Source organism: Euleptes europaea, chromosome 10, assembly GCF_029931775.1.
Source record: "Euleptes europaea isolate rEulEur1 chromosome 10, rEulEur1.hap1, whole genome shotgun sequence".
Taxonomy (NCBI): Eukaryota; Metazoa; Chordata; class Lepidosauria; order Squamata; family Sphaerodactylidae; genus Euleptes; species Euleptes europaea.
Genome location: NC_079321.1, coordinates 29,429,412 through 29,448,190, shown reverse-complemented (window position 1 = coordinate 29,448,190; position 18,779 = coordinate 29,429,412). Strand labels below are relative to the sequence as shown.

The 18,779-nt window shown below is 41.5% G+C and overlaps 1 protein-coding gene across 1 annotated transcript in view; it reads left to right on the top strand.

Moving 5' to 3' along the window:
* Positions 1 to 18,779, top strand: part of TAF1B (TATA-box binding protein associated factor, RNA polymerase I subunit B) — a 43,525-nt gene that overhangs the window by 6,651 nt on the left and 18,095 nt on the right. The window contains exons 5-8 of the mRNA XM_056856159.1: positions 1,810 to 1,908; positions 3,989 to 4,118; positions 10,837 to 10,990; positions 12,855 to 12,954. Coding sequence (XP_056712137.1) covers positions 1,810 to 1,908; positions 3,989 to 4,118; positions 10,837 to 10,990; positions 12,855 to 12,954 — 483 coding nt within the window. The remainder of the gene's footprint in view (positions 1 to 1,809; positions 1,909 to 3,988; positions 4,119 to 10,836; positions 10,991 to 12,854; positions 12,955 to 18,779) is intronic.

Sequence of the window (18,779 nt, the reverse complement as noted above, 5' to 3'; positions counted from 1 at the left end):
ACATTTGTAGTATTGAAAACACTAAACTTTCTAATAATGCATTGTCATTAAACCCTTTATAACATTTTAATTGTTGCCAAAAATGTTACTCATTCCCAAAGAGAAATTTTTTCATAGGAGTTTTTTTAGTGTTTCCCCACCTTTTTCTCAAGTTTTCTCTGGGGAAAGAAAATGTGTCTTGCCTGCCTCTAAACTGTCTCTAGGCAGCAGTCTAAAGACGCTGGGCCTCATGGTGCTCTTCCCTACACAGACTGTACATGAGTATTGATCATGACTTACAGCTTCATCCTGAGCAGAGTTACAGCCTTCTAAGACTTCAGTTGACTTTAGAAGGGTGTAGCTCTGTAGAGGATTGCGCTGCTCGTTCTCTTTAGTTCATAAAGTACAGAGGGCCTGTACATCTCCCTCCCCATGAACAGATGGAAAGACACTGTCTCTGAGTAAAATGTTTGTAGTAGGGGGAATAGTTAATAAAGAGGAAAAATGTTTAAGCATTAGATTGTGAGGGAAGAAATTGTGACTTTTTTCTTTATGGAGAAAGGTGAAGGACCCAGGATAATCAGAAGGCAATTTTTATTCTCTCATCCACATTTTTCTTTTTTGCCTTCTTTACTTTGTCCTCATCTTTCTCCACATCTCTTTTTTCGATTGTGATCTTGTCAGGACAGGGGCTCATGCTTCTGATATTTACCTGACCTTAACATCAGGATTAGGATGGGCTTTGTTGACATGCCTGTGTGAGCATGATATTTAAAAGCATGATGCCTCTTGACATCGGCCAGCTGTGAGGATGGAGAGAGCTATAAAATTCTTTACCTGAAGTTGTAGTATGGGTTGCCTGTCTCTGTACATGCCAAGGTGAGATGACATTTTTGACATCACCCAAAAGGTGCTTACTCCATTCTGTGCTAAAGCAATATGAGTTAGACTGGCCTAGAGTAAGGAACTGCCTGACTTGAACTAAGCTGGGGGGGCCAGGACTAGGCAAAAATTCAGATACCCATTTTTGTATGTTCCTAGATGATTTATGCCCTGACCTGGATGGCCCAGGCTAGCCTGATCTCGTCAGATCTCAGAAGCTAAGCAGGGTCAGCCCTGGTTAGTATTTGGATGGGAGACCACCAAGGAATACCAGGGTTGCTGTGCAGAGGAAGGCACTGGCAAACCACCTCTGTTAGTCTCTTGCCATGAAAACCCCAAAAGGGGTCGCCATAAGTCGGCTGCGACTTGACGGCACTTCACACACACACACATGATTTATATCAAAACTGATTTTATAAGGTGGACTGTAAATCAGACCCTAAGAACCACAAGTGGGAGGTCCGTTCAGGGAACTTCCTGCCTCTTCATTTTCTGAAACTTGCTTGTGCTTCCCATAAAAACTGCTCCTGATGGATGGGTGGGAGAACCCCCCTGGGAGCAGTATGGGTTATTGTGCAGGGGTTTGTATCTCAAAGGGGAAGCTTGGTAAAACCTCACCAAACGCTTGCATAAGCACAAGTGGGTCGAATAAGCACCTTTGGGTCAAATCCAATGTATTTTACTTCATGGTATTATTTCTGTCCCAGCACTTCATCAGATGGAAATTTATCTTTGCATTTGCATACCTTTTTATCTAGCATCTTTTATTATTTTTAAAGAAAAAATGGTGAGGTTTACCACTATGGAAATATTCAGTAATTGTTTTCATATAGACAACGTCCTTAGTTAGTGACTGGAAATGTTTATATCCAACTGTAAGCACAGGGTGCTTCCCAGAGCATGTTACCTTGAGGAACTTGGATGAATAATAGGTTCTATCCCTAACAGGATGACGTTCTGTGGAGTTTATGGAAAAATTACCTTCAGAAGACCATGCAGCCATATTGTGACAAATATCTCAGTGATGCTACCAGTGACGCCTTACCTGTAAGTGTGGCATTCAGAACTGACAGAAGGGCAGTTATATCTAACGTTGTCTGAAAGCACAGTGGCCTCCATAATGATGGAAGCAGGAACAGCAGAGAGGTTATGTAACACTGGCGCCTCTGCATTGCCAAGAGACAAGCCAGAAGCCCAGTTCCTCCTGGGAGAGAAGTGCTGGTCACTAGGCAGTTTAAACAGGTGCTTCTTGGCAACCCCATTCCTGCAATGGCTGTTTTCCTCTGTGCAAACTGTGCCTCGGAAGAACAGCAGCAATAGCACTGGGAACTCCAGAGAGGTGGGAAGATGCTTTAACCTCCTTCCTCCCGGCATCTCTCTGCTCCACTGCACCACCTGAGACCTGTTCACATATTACAGTGAATTCCCGAACAACCTGCACGCATGTAACCTGTTTTTAAGAAAGAGTCAACGTGCTTCCACTTTACAAATGAAACCAGGGACTAGTACCTGGATAAAGGTTGGGTTTAAATAACACTTTCAGCTGTTCATGCATTGAATGTAACATGAGAATTACTCAAGGCATGTATAAACAAGTGTACCCTGTGGATGGACTGTACATAACATTCACTGTAACTTGTGAATAGGGCTCCTGAAATGGGCCAGGAGCCACACTTTGTGTGAAATCTTTTTTCTGGTATTGCTTTAATCTCTACTACTTTGTAGATTCTTTGCCATTGTAGGCTGCCTTGAAGATTGATTGAAAGGCAGTGTATAAGTCTTTAAAAATAAAGAATAAATCAGTAATCAAGGGGGCATTCTTTCTTTCCTTCTACTACTGTTGTAGATTCTTTACCATTGTAGGCTGCCTTGAAGATCGATTGATAGGCAGGATATTAAATCTTTAAAAATAAAGAGTAAACCAGTAATCAAGGGAGCATGCTTCCTTTAGTGTTACTCAGCATTGGCGCAATATTTACAAGCTTCCTTGGTAGCCATTCAGAGAAACTTTTTCTGAGGCTTCTCAGCCAGCTTGTAATGTTGGTGGATGCATGCTAATGGTGCTGTATTGCATACATATTATCATATTGCTCTTCAGGAATCTCCTGTACTGATCCCACCTCATATTACCAGCTTTGGGAGACTGCTTGGAAATTAAACTCCACTCCACTCCCACCTGCTGCCCCACTGTGTAACTAGTTAGAAAATACCATGTGAAGTAACCCAATGATTTAAGTTTATAAAATATCTGCAGAAGCTTATTCTTGCAACTGTGTGAGAACTCTGGCACTGACTTAGTACCCAAAGAGAATTGTAGCTTTGGAGATGGCAGATTTTGTCAACACTTATTAGCTATGGGATGGCACAATGAAAAATCAAGACAAATCTTAATCTAGTGATCTCGTATTCTGTATGTAGTGAAATTATTTTTCCCACAAACCCTACTTCGGGCATTAGGCATAAGTCACAACTGTTAACACTGTTAACTGTTTCAACTGTATGTTGAAAATTGGGTGTCTGCCTTGGCAGAATAAATTTTAATCAGTAGCCGCTGAATATTTTAAAGCAGAACTTCTTTTAAGAAAGAGGTTGTATCCAGATGTCCCCAACCGCAAATTGTTCATGATGTAAACAAGCCTCAAATCCTCGGGCTTGTTTGATTCCTGTGGCCTCTTCCCCCCACCCACTCTCCTTGTTCATTAGAGATTTCCTAATTTCCTTTTGATTGAACTCTGTATCTGGCAGGCATAACAAATAAGGGTTTGTGTCTTTATCAGTAACTGGGGATGCTAAACCAGGATCACACCATGGCTAAAAATCCTAGTTACCGGTAAAGGAACAAACTTTAGTTCATTAAGGCACCCACCTTCGGACATCATAGCAAATTGTGTTTAAATTAAAGATTTCCCTGAGCAGGAAGTATTCCGTTGTGGTTCTGTATGCAAGAGGAAGAAGAAGGGAAGCACTACAAGCTCTGTGCTTTGCAGGTAGTTCTTGTCACAAACCATTTGCGGTTTGTTTGTAATGCCTGAATGCAACCGGGGAGGACAAATCTTGAAAAGGTAACTTTATGGATTCAAGCTGTGTTGGGACTCTTATGCCGTTGTTAAATTTATTTTAAAAGCAGTCATCGGACAGCGATAGTGAAGTGAACAGGGAACTAGATGTTATTAGACTTCTTGGCTTGTCTTCATCTGGAAGTGATACAGAAGTAACAACTGAATCTAGCATTGGAGAGACTTCTTCTGTTACATCAGGTAAGAGTCAATGGATCTTGGGTAGTTAATTTTGTACATAAGATTAACATTGCATTCCTAAGAAAACTTTCCCAGGAGTAAGTCCTGTCAAATAGATCTGAGTAGGGTTCTGAGTAGACATGCTTAGGACTCTTCTAAGTGAGTTTAGAATGGTGTAACACTGTTTAGGATTGCACTGTAAAAGTATTGCTGCAGTCTACACCCATTAATTAAAATCAGGCCTTTTTTTTAACATCAAGTCACAGCTGACTTATGGTGACCCTGTGGGGCTTTCAAGGCAAGAGATTTCAGAGGTGGTTTGCCATTGCCTGCCTCTGCATCGTGACCCTGGACTTCTGTGGTGGTCTCCTATCCAAATACTAACCAGGGCTTAGCTTCCAAGATCTGATGAGATTGGGCTAGCCTGGGCTATCTGGGTCAAAACAAACAAACAAACAAACCAGGCTTAGATTGAAGCAACTGCATACGTTTTGACTATAAAAGTCATATCTGGATGAGCCATGTATGTAACATTGTAGAAAATGTTGACATGAAAATTCTTAAAATATTATTGCATTGTCGAAGGCTTTCATGGTCAGAGTTCATTGGTTCTTGTAGGTTATCCGGGCTGTGTGACCGTGGTCTTGGTATTTTCTTTCCTGACGTTTCGCCAGCAGCTGTGGCAGGCATCTTCAGAGGAGTAACACTGAAGGTTACAGTGTTACTCCTCTGAAGATGCCTGCCACAGCTGCTGGCGAAACGTCAGGAAAGAAGTATTATTGCATTGTTTGCAACGTGTCCTTGTGTGCAAATGAGGAAGTGGCATGTATCCCTGGGGAAATTGTGACAGCAGGGTCAAAGGGCCATGAAATACAGGTTGAGACGTAATTATGTGAAATTCAAATACAATTAAGAAAAGTATAAAGACTGTTCACAATGGCAATCTCTCCACATTTGCTAAGCCTGTAATGGTGCAGAATCCCTAGTCCATGTTAAAACCTTTTTGAGAAGGTATCAAACTTCTGAATTCTAACTCAGCACTTTCTCACTTCAATCCCCCTTTGAAATTTTTTTGCTAGAGAATGGTGACTTAGATTCCCCACAGAGATTGAAATATTCCCCTACTGGTTTCTGAACATTGCTGTTTTTAATATGCCGCTTAATTTGTTATGTTTGTGTTCACTTATTCTTTTGTTTAGAGACTGCGCTATTTGTCCTGTGCAAAGAGCAGATATGACATTGGAGGATGGGCAGGGGGAAGTCCAAGATAGTATGGCAGTTGTTACAGTATTGCCCAGTGATTATGGGGGACAGAGTTGGCATCTGGGTTTCCTGTAGTGTCTGATCTCTGGGTTTCTGTTGCTATTCAGTGGCCCACTGTTTGTAAGAAGCTATTTTAGTGGGGTGGGGGATATGTATCAATAAGAAAAGGCCACATAAGCCCTATGAGAGAGGAGGATGTCTAGGATTGGCTGTGCTCTTAGTTGGTGCATTGGGCTAATTTGAGCTGGGAGGTGACTGCCGCTGGTAAGAACATAAGAAAGGCCCTTCTGGATCAGACCAAGGCCCATCAAGTCCAGCAGTCTGTTCACACAGTGGCCAACCAGGTGCCTCTAGGAAGCCACAAACAAGACGACTGCAGCAGCACCATCCTGCCTGTGTTCCACCGCACCCAAAATAATAGGCATGCTCCTCTGATACTAGAGAGAATAGGTATGCAGCATACTAGTATCTTTTCTAACTAACAGCCATGAATACCCCTCTCCTCCATGAATATGTCCACTCCCCTCTTAAAGCCCTCCAAGCTGGCAGCCATCACCACATCCTGGGGCAGGGAGTTCCACAGTTTAACTATGCGTTGTGTGAAAAAATATTTCCTTTTATCTGTTTTGAATCTCTCACCCTCCAGCTTTAGCAGATGACCCCGTGTTCTAGTATTATGGGAGAGGGAGAAAAACTTCTCCCTGTCCACTCTCTCCAAACCATGCATAATTTTATAGACCTCTATCATGTCTCCCCTTAGCCGCCTTCTTTCCAAGCTAAACAGCCCTAAGTGTCCTAACCACTCCCCATAGGACAGTTGCTCTAGTCCCCTAATCATTTTGGTTGCTCTTTTCTGCACCTTCTCAAGCTCTGTAATATCCTTTTTTAGGTGTGGTGACCAGGACTGTACACAGTATTCCAAGTGTGGTCTCACCATAGATTTGTACAAGGGCAGTATGATATCAGCAGTTTTATTTTCTATTCCTCGTCTAATTATGGCCAGCATAGAATTTGCCTTTTTTACAGCAGCCGCTGTTAACTCTTTTGGGCCTGTCTGGTAATGGTCTGTTTCTTGGTTGCAGTCTGGCTTGTCAATCCACTTTTTACTACTTTAGGTGGATATTTCTATTCCAAGACTTCCTGTTGTAAACCTTCCAGGAATTCAACTGTGTTGAAATAAATGGAACAAATGGTGTTGTAACATAGCGTCACAACAGTAGCATTAGACAACCAATTGCTTGGTGTGCTCAAGGTGATAGCTGGAAACATTTGGACATATGTAGTAGTTGGTGCGTTTTCATTACAGAGTGGTGCTTATGTATCCATTATGTAATTGAACAGTGGTGTACTGAAAATAGACTTGTTATGTGGACTGGTCCAGGCTTAGGTTGATGGTGGGGTGAAAGTGATTGAAGTCCTGGTGGGTTCCCTTGAGAGCTTCCTTCTTATGGGTCCAATTGATGAAAATATTATTAATGAATCTCAGGTACAGGAATGGTTAGGATGATTCAAATCAGTCATGAATACGTTTATATACTGTGGGACTATGAGGGTATCCACAGTTATATCATTAATCTGAAATAAAAGTCACTGTTGTCCACCTAAAAGACTTTCAGATGGAGACTCCAATGTGAAACTGCTGAATTAGTTTGTTGTTTGTTTCCTGAGGGTTAGGAAGAAATTGGAATTTCTCATGTGCTACAAGTGTTAGCCGGTTAAGCAAAATCTGGAATTCCTCAGCCATTACAGGTGTTTGCAAACTTAGCAAAATTAGGAAGCTTGACAATTACAGTTGTAAATGGTGTCTGTATTTTTCTTGATTAGATTTTACATAATTACATTTCACCCTATATTTCCTGGGTTTTATGGCCCTTTGACCCTGCTGGTCACATTTTTCATCATATGCTAGCATAAAAACTCATTAATCTTTAAGGAGCCACTAGACTCTTATTTGTTTTTGCTACCCCTGGAATTATTTGAGAGATTGAATGCTTCATAAAGTTCAGATGTGTTTGTCAGTTTTGTGGTTAGTCTGGGGGAACCAGCTGCTGGGTAGGGTAAACTTTATAAGAACATTTTCTGGTATATGATTTCATCTGGAGATGTGGATTACTAGACGCTAGGCAGTGGTACCTGAAAATAAGTGTCATTTTTTTATAAACAGGCTGACAGTTTACAGTATTTAAAAGAGTTTGGTCAGATTAGGTTAGGATTGAAAAACACTGCTTGTTGAGGAAGGGTGTATGGAAACTGTTGTTTTATGCAAGTTCTAGCAAGGTTCTCTGCATACTGCTTGACAGTGTGTGATCTCTCTTTTTATATATTTTGAATGAGTTGCTTAAAGAACATCCCTGCCCTAAAACTGGTTTTTGTGCAGGGTAATCTACAAGCCTCAAGATAGCAGCATTGCTAATGGTTGATGAATAGGACCAAGTAAACACCCATGTCTGTAACGCTTAGGCATTATGTGATGTTTGGGTCTTTTTTTAGAGATTTATCTGGAGGTATTGACTGTTGAATTATTGTTCTCCGAGCTAGTAGGCTGAACCCCCTCTATTTGTCGCAGTATACAAACATTGCTTGGGAAGCCTATTAAATTTGTAGGTTGTTATGACATGTCTTAAAATTGTATGTTGTGTTGGGTTTAATGCTGACTGTCTAATATGCCCTGCATAATCTCAAACAAATAAAGTGAAAGCTGCTATGTTAACACGATGGCTACAAATAGAACACAAGGATTATTGTAAATTGGGCAGAATATGGGGTTAGCAATAGAGTTTCAATCACGAGTGCTCTTGAGACTCAGCCTATACATGAAAAAGGCAAAACTGATGACTGAAAGGATTACCTGAGGTTCGTGTATTTTGTTCTGTGACTCACGGATACACAAGAGCTATTCAGAGCACCTCTTGTGTTTCCTTCTGGGCTTTTAGAAGTCATACACAAGAAAGTGCTTTCACAGCAACTGTAATCAGGTGCTTTGTTGAGAGACAGCAAAGGGGTAGTAGATTTCACTGGGGTATTTTTTTTTTTTGCATTTTAAATAGTAAATATGATGGAGCTGCTGCTATTAATATTTTATTGTGTTATATGAAACTTAACTCATCAGATCTGTATGTATGTACAGGGTCTTTCTATAGGTAATATGAATGTCACATAACATGGGCAGCCCAATCCTAATGGGGGGTACTTACGATGGGGTCAGGGATGGCGTAGCTGTGCCGCCTCCTGAACGCCTTGCAGCGGCTCAGAAGCTAAATTAAAATGAAATCCCCCGAAGCCCCCTGAAACTCCTCCATAGAGTTTCACGGGGCTACGCCTGCCTTTTTGCGGGCATAACTCGGCGCCTGCCAAAAGGGGTGTTCCTGGGCTTCAAGGGCTTTGCAAGGGTTCCACCCCTGGGAACACCCCCTTTGACACTGGCGCAAGCCCTTGCGCTGGGATAACGCTGTTGCTGAGGCTGTGCCTGTGCCAGTGGCTTGCGCTGCCGTGCTGGAGCCGGCGTTACTGGCCCTGTGCCAGCGTTAGTGCCAGTTTCGCCAGTGCAAGTGGCACTAATGCATGGTGCATGGGTCACGCTAGCTCCTATCCCCTCCTCCCCCGTCAGTATTGTGCAGACAATGTTACATCACAAAATGGCAGCCCTCAGAATTTTGCTTTACAATTTAGGTTACATTTACAGAGTAATAACTTATGCAAAAGTCTATTTTGAATGATTTGTGATAATGCTGCATAGGATTGCACCATTAATTGCATGTCACTTTTGTGAACAGGCCACAGTTATAACTTGACTCTTCTCCAGTTGGGTCTTGAGTAAGCTCTTAAAATGGGGTTAGAAATAATGGGCATTGTAAAAACTGTGAATGCTGCCTTTGTATATATACCTATGGCTTTCCTCTCCAGTTCTTATTGCCATCATGTTTTTAAAAGTGGCTTTCCAGCCATAATGACTATTATTTTTATTTTATTGTTCTAGAAGCTATAATAATGTGATAGGAACTCTTAGGCTGTACTGAAATGTGTTGGGGTATCTATGGCTAGCATTTACAGCATACAGTTGAGTCCCTGAGGTATGAAAGGTGGTAATTTACAGTGCTTCTTTTTGTAGTTTTCTGGCTGCAGAAGAGAGTATTTATTGGCTTTTCTGCTGCCTTTCTTTTGGCTTAACATTTTTGCTTCACTAATTAAACGTCTTCCAAGTTACTTCATATGTATGTGTTAAGTGATCTTTTGGATTGTTCCCCTCCTTTCTGTTCTTTAATATATTTATTATGCACTACCTAGCTTGGTCCGGTGGTTTTTGATAGACGTTATTTTTATCCAGGAACAAGCTTAACTTGTATAGAATAGCAGATCTACTTAAGCACTTTATAATTGTTTTCATCTTTAAAGATTACATCATTTCCCTTACTATCCTCCTGGCTATGGCGAGAAATGAAATCTTTCGTAGCGATGTAATCTGTTGACATGCTCGTATTTTTTTTTCTTTTCTTTTTTTGAGCCAGCTCTAATTTGAGGCTTTGGCAGCTTTCTTCATTCTTTCATCCTCAATTTCTTGTCTGTCTACTGGGGATAACACCTTTAATGGAATAAGAAGATTAGCTAATGTGATTTAAAAACAAATATCCCTGTCTCAAACACTTGGGGGATTGGATCTTCATGACTTCTGCTTTTCTTCAGCTTCCCCCTCTATGCTCCAAAAATCTTCTGTTGAGAGCTGGGAGACCCTTATGAACAACAAGTCACATGGCACTGGGGGCTTCAGTGAGAAGGGAGAACTAGCCAATACCATCTTCCCTCATTTGTAAGCAAGGGCAGCAGTACTCTTCAAAAGACACCTTGGCTGATTCCCTGCTATTCAATGTAGCCTCAGGATATTGGGGTGGGGAGGCTACTTGGGAAAAGGGAAGGTAGGGAAGATCTCTTCACACGAAGAAGAAGAGTTGGTTTTTATATGCCAACTTTCTCTACCACTTAAGGCAGAATCAAACCGGTTTACAGTCACCTTCCCCCTCCCCACAACAGACACCCTGTGAGGTAGGTGGGGCTGAGAGAGCAGTGACTAACCCAAGGTCACCCAGCTGACTTCATGTTTAGGAGTGGGCAAACACATCCAGTTCACCAGCTTAGCCTCCGCCGCTCATGTGGAGGAGTGGGGAATCAAACCTGGTTCTCCAGATCAGAGTCCACCACTCAAACCACCACTCTTAACCACGATACCACAAAGTCCTTCTGCTCATGCAGCCTTAGGATATCAGCCATTAAGTTGTTCCTTTTATGCAAGTCTTCTGAGATTGAAGAGGATGCAAGCTGTGGGCCTGTAGTGCATGGTTTAACGTAGTGGTCTCTGTATTTTTTTGCTTCTCTTTTCTGTATCAGGATAACAGCATCCTCAGTTATTGGTTTCTTTGTATTGTATGTTTGTAAACTCAGTGTAGGCTGTGTACTTTGTAAGCTTCTGACACTTGTTCCACAGAAATGTCTGACTGGTCTGGTTCAGTGGATGGGAGCTCATATTTTCGGAGGAAGAAGAAAGGGGAATTGAAAATGTCAATGCCAATGACCCTGGCTTTCTGCTATATGGCATTGCTATGGTTGAGGGAATCGATTACATTATCAGATCTCTTAAGGTAAGAGCAATATTTAGTGAAGCACTTTAAGGACTACCTTAATTTCTGTTTTTAATTACTTCTCTTTGTATTTGGCTGAGTTAAATGTAATTGGCTACATAGTTTAAAAAAACACATCAAGAATTTCATACTTATTTTATTATTTATTTATTCACAATATTTATATCCTGCCTTTCTGCCCTTAGAAAGGCCACGAAGGCAACTAACAATTTAAAACATACATGATAAAATTACACTATAAAACCATTAAAATCAGCCCCCCTCCCAAACATACATAATTAAAACAACTTTAAAAAGAGTTTAAAAACAGTGTTAAAATACATACAAAACATAACAACATAGGTTAGGCCGGAGGGATCATTGAGAGAATGCCAAATTAAACAAAAAAGCCTTTACCTGCTGGCAGAAGACAGTAACAGAAGTGGACAGACAGATCTAGGGAGAGAGTTCCAGAGCTTTGATGCCATGACCTAGAAGGCCCTCCCCTGAGATGCCACCCTCCTAACCTCAGGAGGCATGGGCACCCAAAGCAGAGCCTCCAAAGGTTACTATAACTGTTGGGATTATGCAGTCCTTCAGGTGTGTTGATCCCAAACAATATAGGGCTTTGATGGTCAAGACCAGCATCTTGAATTGTGCCCAGAAACAAATTGGAAGCCAGTGTAGGTGGGCCGAGACTGGAGTGGTATGATCCCTGTGACCCACTCCTGCAACGTTCTGTATCATTTGAAGTTTCTGTACACTTTTCAAGGGCAGCCCCATGTCTTAGGTCACTTGTGGACAAGTAAATCAAAATGGTATCTGGAAGATATTACCTTAAAGACATTCTGTGCATGACTACTAACACTGCTTTCAAAGTTGTGTCCTGGCTGCATTTTGTGACTTTACATTCCTAACCCACCAGTTTGTTGGCACTTGTTATGAGTTTTAGGTCCCATAATGACATTCAAGAAATATTTTCTGAGTTTGGTGATTCAGCTTACTCCTTAAATGTTACAGTAAACCTTCTAAGGTTTTGTTAAGAACTTTGTTACTTTTGAAATGAGAAAAAAAAGTTGGGACTCTTCTGCCCCATTACTTTGTCGCCAGACAGCTGTGTTACTAATTAATTGTTCCATTGTGGACTGTTGAGTCATTCCTGTTGTGTGTATACTTAAAAATGTGTTACCTGATTCTGTTTTCCAGTATTCTCTGAGTAAATTAATGTACTCTGCTTATTTGTGCTGTTGAAATAACGTGTTAATATTCATTACTGAATAAGGGTGCCCTTGTGTTCAGCTGTGACCCTGTCTATGTCCTGAGGTATGTTGTTTTTGTTTCCCCCTCATAAAGGACCGAAGGAACTTGCCCTCAATCAGCAAGGAGGCCACGCTACGGAGGCCATAGCCTAGCTGCCTTCATTTTCTGTTGAAGCCTCTCCAAGTGGTGCCCTGGCATTATCTCATTGTTCGGGGTGGACAGGAAGTTAATGGGTCTAGATCAAAATTGACATTTCTGCACTGCTGTACTCCCTTCTAACAGCTGATCCAAATTACAGGACGCAATAATGTAACAGCTTATACTAGTGCACTTTGGGCAGAGTATGAACAGTGCCAATTTCCAACTAGTTGTCTCTTATTCCCCCCCCCCCCCCCAAGAAAGGTAATGTTTGGCAAGAACTGGAGATTTCGCAGTGCCCATACTGAGTAGAGTTATACCCTTCTAAGGAGATTGACTTCAGTGAACTTAGAAAGGTGTAACTCTCCTTAGGAGGGTACTGTCTGTCAGTCACTTACTTTGCTGTTTTAGCTTTTTAAGACTTACCATGTACATTCACTTAAATCATTCCATACCTATTGATTTTACTTTTCCTCCTTCAACACAGGCTGGTAATGGATGGTCACATTCCTTACGTGAATGCGTATAAAGATTTCCCGGAGGAGATGAAGGTGTATGGGGTTGACTTCAAGATCTTCCATGTAGAGGTGATTTTTATTCATTTATCTTATGCGCAAGTGTTTATCCACTATATGCATGTATAGGTTCTCTGATTAAAGTGGGTATTCTTGATTTTGCCTTTTTTTTTTTTTTTTTTTTGCTGTGGTAGTAGTCGCTCAAGAGTCTCTCCCCTCACCCCCCCCCTCGGTTCATGTTAGGATTTTAGATATTGGTTTAGTACAGTCATTTTTTTGTCATCGTGTTTTCAGGAAGAGCTCTCAGACACAGAGAATAGGGTCCTGTTTCAAGTATGAAAGAATAAAGGAGAGATGGGTTATTAGTCTGTGCATTGAAGACAGAGCTTTGCTTTGAAAGGGGTTCACTGACCTATAGGTCCACTATTGTGTTTCATGTGTTGTCTATTAGTACATGCCATTTCTTACTGCTGCCTTCCCAGAGTTCTCCCAGCCCTTAACTTGCTACAGTCGCATGTTTGTTTTCCTACATTATGCTGTGTTACATTACTATACATGCAAACAGAGTGCATTAATAGGGATGCTGATTAGAAAGGTGTATTTAAGCAGTTCTTGGAAGAGCTAGTTAATTTAAATATGCAGAGGTCTTAAAAATCACACATTGTTATAAAGTTCTCTTTTAAAAATTGTAAAATGCTAAAGTTACTGTGTTTGATGCATCCTGTATTTTATTCATATAAATTATTTCCCAGCACAAAAAAATGGTGACATAAATGGGAGACCTATGAGGGATCATGCATAGGATATTAGGGGTCTAAACACTGGGAATTCCCACCTCCTAGCGCACTGGCTCCGCAGTTCTCAAACCTTAGCAACCCAGGGACTCATGTTTTGATACCAGAATTGTTGCAGGTCCTCCAGACCTCCCCTCTTCCCTCACTGGCACCTACTGTGCACCAGAAAGCTCCCTTTCAAAGAATGTAACAAGGTGTGCATGCCCTGTAATGGACCATGTCCTCTAGTATTCTCAGAACAAGACAGTGAGAACCGTATTGACCATAGTTTAACAATAGGTTTAACTGAAGAGTTTGTACTGACTCTGCATTGCCTACAAGCTGTGGTCTCAGGTGGTAGCTGATTCTATAGGACCACAGCTCAAAAGACTCTGACTCAAATTCTGATTACCTCACCCCTTAATTGGAAGGAGCTTTGAGTGTGCCACTGCATCTGATTGTTCTGATGCGCAACCTGTGCTCCTAACAGATGCTACAGTTAGGACAGAATATGGAGAAGCAGAATTGTTTCCAGTTGGCAAAGGTGTCAGACAAGGATGTAATTTATCTGCCTATCTCTTCAATCTATATGCAGAACATATCATAAGGAAAGCTGGATTAGATTTAGATAAAGGTGGAGTGAAAATTGGTGGAAGGAACATTAACACTTTGAGATATGCAGATGACACACAAAATAGTGAGGACTTGAAACAGCTCCTGATGAAGCTTAAAGCAGAAAATGCCAAAGCAGGATTAGAGTTAAACATCAAGAAGAAACAAGTAATGACTACTGAGGGATTACACAGCTTTAAGGCTGACCGTGAAGAAATTGAAATTGTTTTCTATTCCTTGGCTCCATCATCAACCAAAAGGGAGACTGCAATCAAGAAATCAAAGAGATTGCGACTGGGAAGGGCAGCCATGAAAGAGCTAGAAAAGATTCTTAATGTAAGCTACCAAGACCAAGATACTTCATGCCATAGTATCCTATTGTTGCCTGTACCAAGTCATATATTGGCAAGTTCTGGGACCACCACAGCTGCCACTGCAGAATCATTGGCCATAAGAACCAGAGGAACTGCCTGCTGCAGCCTCTGATTCCTTGGCTTTTGACAATAAGCCAAAAAAAGTTGCATTAATTAGCAGGATTGCTCAGCACTTAGCTGAGGATTGGCCACCTACACGTTCTGCCTAAAGAAAATTACTGTGTGTGCTTGGAAGATTTTATACTCTTCCCCTCAACAGAAATTGGTATAATAAGGGCATTGCCTTTTTTATTTGGGTATTTTACTTCTGGAATGTTTTTTTAAAAACTTAGTTTAGTTTATTTATTTGCTTCAGTTATACCCCACCTTTCTTCCCAGTTAGGACCAAAATGGTTTACCTTGTTCTCCTCCATTTTATCCTCAAAACAACCCTTGAAGGTAGGTTAGGCTGAGAATGTGCAACAGGCCCAAGGTCCCCCAGCAAGCTTCCAAGGCAGAGTGGGGATTCTCCCAGATCCTAGTCCAGCACTCTGACCACTACAGCACAGTTTTGATTGCTGAATATCCTTAAGTCTTACAGGCCTCTTGTATTTTTTGTTGGGTGAAAAATTCTGTCAAGTTCTTTGTAAATTCAGCCAAAGAATCCAATGAATGTTTGTTTGGTTGTTACTGTGTGATAATTGTCTGCAACTTATGTTAGTTTATAGCCTTCTAGTACACACTCAATGTTGATGTTACTTTAGTATACTTTTTGACATAATCTAAACAATACTAAAATTTCTGCTTATATTTAATACAATTCTTTTTGAAAAATGCATTTGAAGGGGAATATTTTTTTACCCATGGCAGTGCGCCAAATTAACACAGAAAGGGTATCAGCCCCATAGTTTTTTGTTTTGTTTTTTAAATCCTGTATTTGACTTTTAAGTGTAAAAATGATTTAATATTGTCTACAAAACAGATTCTGTATGGCATATGCATCTTAAGGTTTCTGGCGAACATTGTCTCTCAGAAAGGAATTCTCCTTGTCTAGGTATTCTCCATAAGCTGTTTTACTGACACCGTGAAGATGCACCGTGAAAGATTAAAAAAGTATTTGTTAATGTTTTCCTGCTGTTGTTGTTTGGACAATGGAGAAATTGGGACGGCTTGTTCATGTGCTGTCATCTCTTCAGTGTGCCTCACCCTTTTTGATTATAAGTTCTTCCTCCGTAGTATTTGGTTTGGCCATCTCATGAACAAAAGGACAAGCTTCCCTCTGCTTTGAGGAGGAACTATAAAACCTGAAGACTGTCATTTAATGCGGGAGTAAAGAACTTTAGGTAGATCTACTTGCACAGTAATTTTTATTCCAGTGAAATAAGATCCACAGACATCTTAATTGGACAAAGGGATTGTTCCAAAGCATAGTGGCTTCATGGGTATGCTGTGTAAGGTAGTAATATACCCCCTTTCCCATTCCTGCTTGGGGACCTTTACAGTTCTCCTTCCAGACAGTTCCAACCAGTTGCTCAACAGCCTCAGGAGGCTGGAAGAGGATTGGCTATCACCTGTGGCTCTTCTTATGTCTCTGCTTCCTGTGCTTCAAGAGATTTTTTTTCCTCATCTCCTCCTGGATCTTACAGGCAGCTCTCCAAACTGTGCCTTGTTTTCTGTTCTGTCTTTACACCCATGCCAGCAAGGAAGCCCGTGCTTATAAGTAGGTCTTTACTTGTGAATCTGCTGTTATTCTGATGCTGGCCTTTGAGTTCCTGAACTAATGATCTCCTGGTCGTCCTTCCAGTTTGGCTGGTTGCAAGACAGGACTACCTGCCACTTCCACGACTCGGTTGCTGCTCTGTCTATCGTTTGTTTTTCAACTTAGTGTCCTGTCACTTTCTCCACCTTCTCCTAGCATGATCCCATTCCTGTTTCCCAGGCCTCAATCTAGAGGGGATGTTTCTCAACTGCCATCCGTAGCATCAACATAAACTCAGCAGGCCTCAAAATCAGATTTGCAGAACTCGGGCTTTCCTGTATTGGATTCATGCCACAACCCAGTTTCATGTCAATTATCACCTTGTATTGGGGGCAGAAATGGCTGGGTGAGGCTGTTGTATCGTGCATGGCATGGGTCAGAAAACAGGATGTTCTGGATTCAGGTTTTTTTAAAATGTCATGGTTATATTTTCTTTCTGATAGGCTACATCTTGCTTTCATTTAATCAGAATAGCTTTTTCAAGGCTGTATGAATTTAGCTGTCAGGCCTGTATTCGATACATAAGACAAAATGCTTGTGTTCTCAACCCCTCCCCTTTTCTTTTCATCCCAAAAATAGCTTCCTTGTCTGTCTGAGTAATATTTAGGGGCGCTTAAACAACTTCTGTCTCATTTTTTAAAAATTACCAGAGATAATGCCATTAGCAGGTGCACATGCAGCGTTTTATTTTATCTCCCGAAAGCAGCTCCAGAAATGACAATAAGCAAGGGTGAGGCTCTTTAAAAAGAGCTGAGGAGGAAGTTCATTTCTGACATTTATTATAATCAGGTCTATCGTAGGCATCTGTTGTTGTGTAACAGAAACTCTGGCTTGTCCTTACCTGTTGAAGCATTGCTTAACAGAGAGAAAAAACAGGCCTGCTGAGATGTTGGTCAAATGGAAATGAAATTTATTTTCTGGTATTTTGTTTTTTGTTTTTTACATTTTGCGTGCAGGTGAAGTTGACTTTGGGGTGTCTTTTGTAATTATGGCTTTCTGTGCTCCCCTATGTTTATATGTCCAGTTTGATGTTCGCCTGGATCTGTCACACAGCACAATTTATGTTCAGAGGTTTGCGCTGTTCTTCCAAGAAATATTCAGGTTTTAGTAATAATGTATGGCCCTCATCTCACCACACTACATAATGACACTCCATGACCTATACTGGATTATCTGTAGGAAACGGTGTTTTTGTGTAAGAGAGGGAGTGGGTGTGTATGTGTGATGCATGCTGCATGGGAATTGCACCTAATGTCCTTTTAGTATCTTCCAATTAGATGATTTTCTGTGCTCATGTCACCTTCTAATCTGGGTGTAACAATGACTCCAAACTAAAGCACGGCTGGGTAAGCAGTGGGGAGAGAACAGCTTTAACCACTGTTGGCTTGGGATCAAAACCTTGAGGGAATCTTTGCTTCCCTAGCCAAACCTGGGCATCTTTTCCCAAGGGAGCTTTAGTTCCACGGCTATTGCAAGTTGCAGCTCTCTGTCCTGTGAAGGATCTGGCAAGATTTCTGTAGTCATTCTCTTATCTCCGTTTTTGGGTGTTACAGGCTTCATGAAGTGTTTATTCCTTGGAGTGACTGAGGATGTTAAGCAGCTCTCTAACGTCGGCTGTAGGCGTTTCACCCACATATTTGTTCTTTCCTGCCATTTGTTGTCTTTTATTAATCCCAGGCACACCCCTCCATTGTTACCTCACTAGGTGCTTCTTCATGAGTTTTAGGATTAGAAGATACGTGACCACCCTTTATATCACTGCTGTATGTTTCCTATACAATCCTTGCCTCCTCTGTAATTCTGATAGTATTTTTGAGAAGCTTAAACAAACCTTAGAAGGGGGGAGGAACCCAGATGTGCTAAATCTTGTGACCAGAAGGCATCAGCTCCCAAGACCCAGAAGAGGCCAGTGCTGTGGGTTGAGGGACCCTCCTGTATAAAATGACTAAAAGCTCAGGAGGGATAAATGTGAAGAAGAAAGGGGGCAAAAATATCTCTCTGCTAGGGTTGCCAGGTACTTCTTTGCCTCTGAAGAGGTTTTGGGGGTGGAGCCTGAGGAGGACGGGGTTTGGGAAGGGTAGGGACTTCAATGCCATAGACTCCAATTGCCAAAGCGGCCATTTTCTCCAGGGGAACTGATCTCTGTTGGCTGGAGATCAGTTGTAATAGCAGGAGATCTCCAGATAGTACCTGGAGGTTGGCAGTCTTACTCTCCGCCCTCTTATACAGCTAGAAAGCTTGCTCCTACCATGTTTCCTCCATCACCAGAAGAGGGAGGTGGGGAGACTTTGCCCAGTTTCCTCCTTATTACTCCAGCCTCTTGTTGCCCTGTGACTTTTGGTTTTGTTTTCTCCTTTGACCACAAGCACATTTTGTGGGGGCAAGTTATTACTAGGAGCT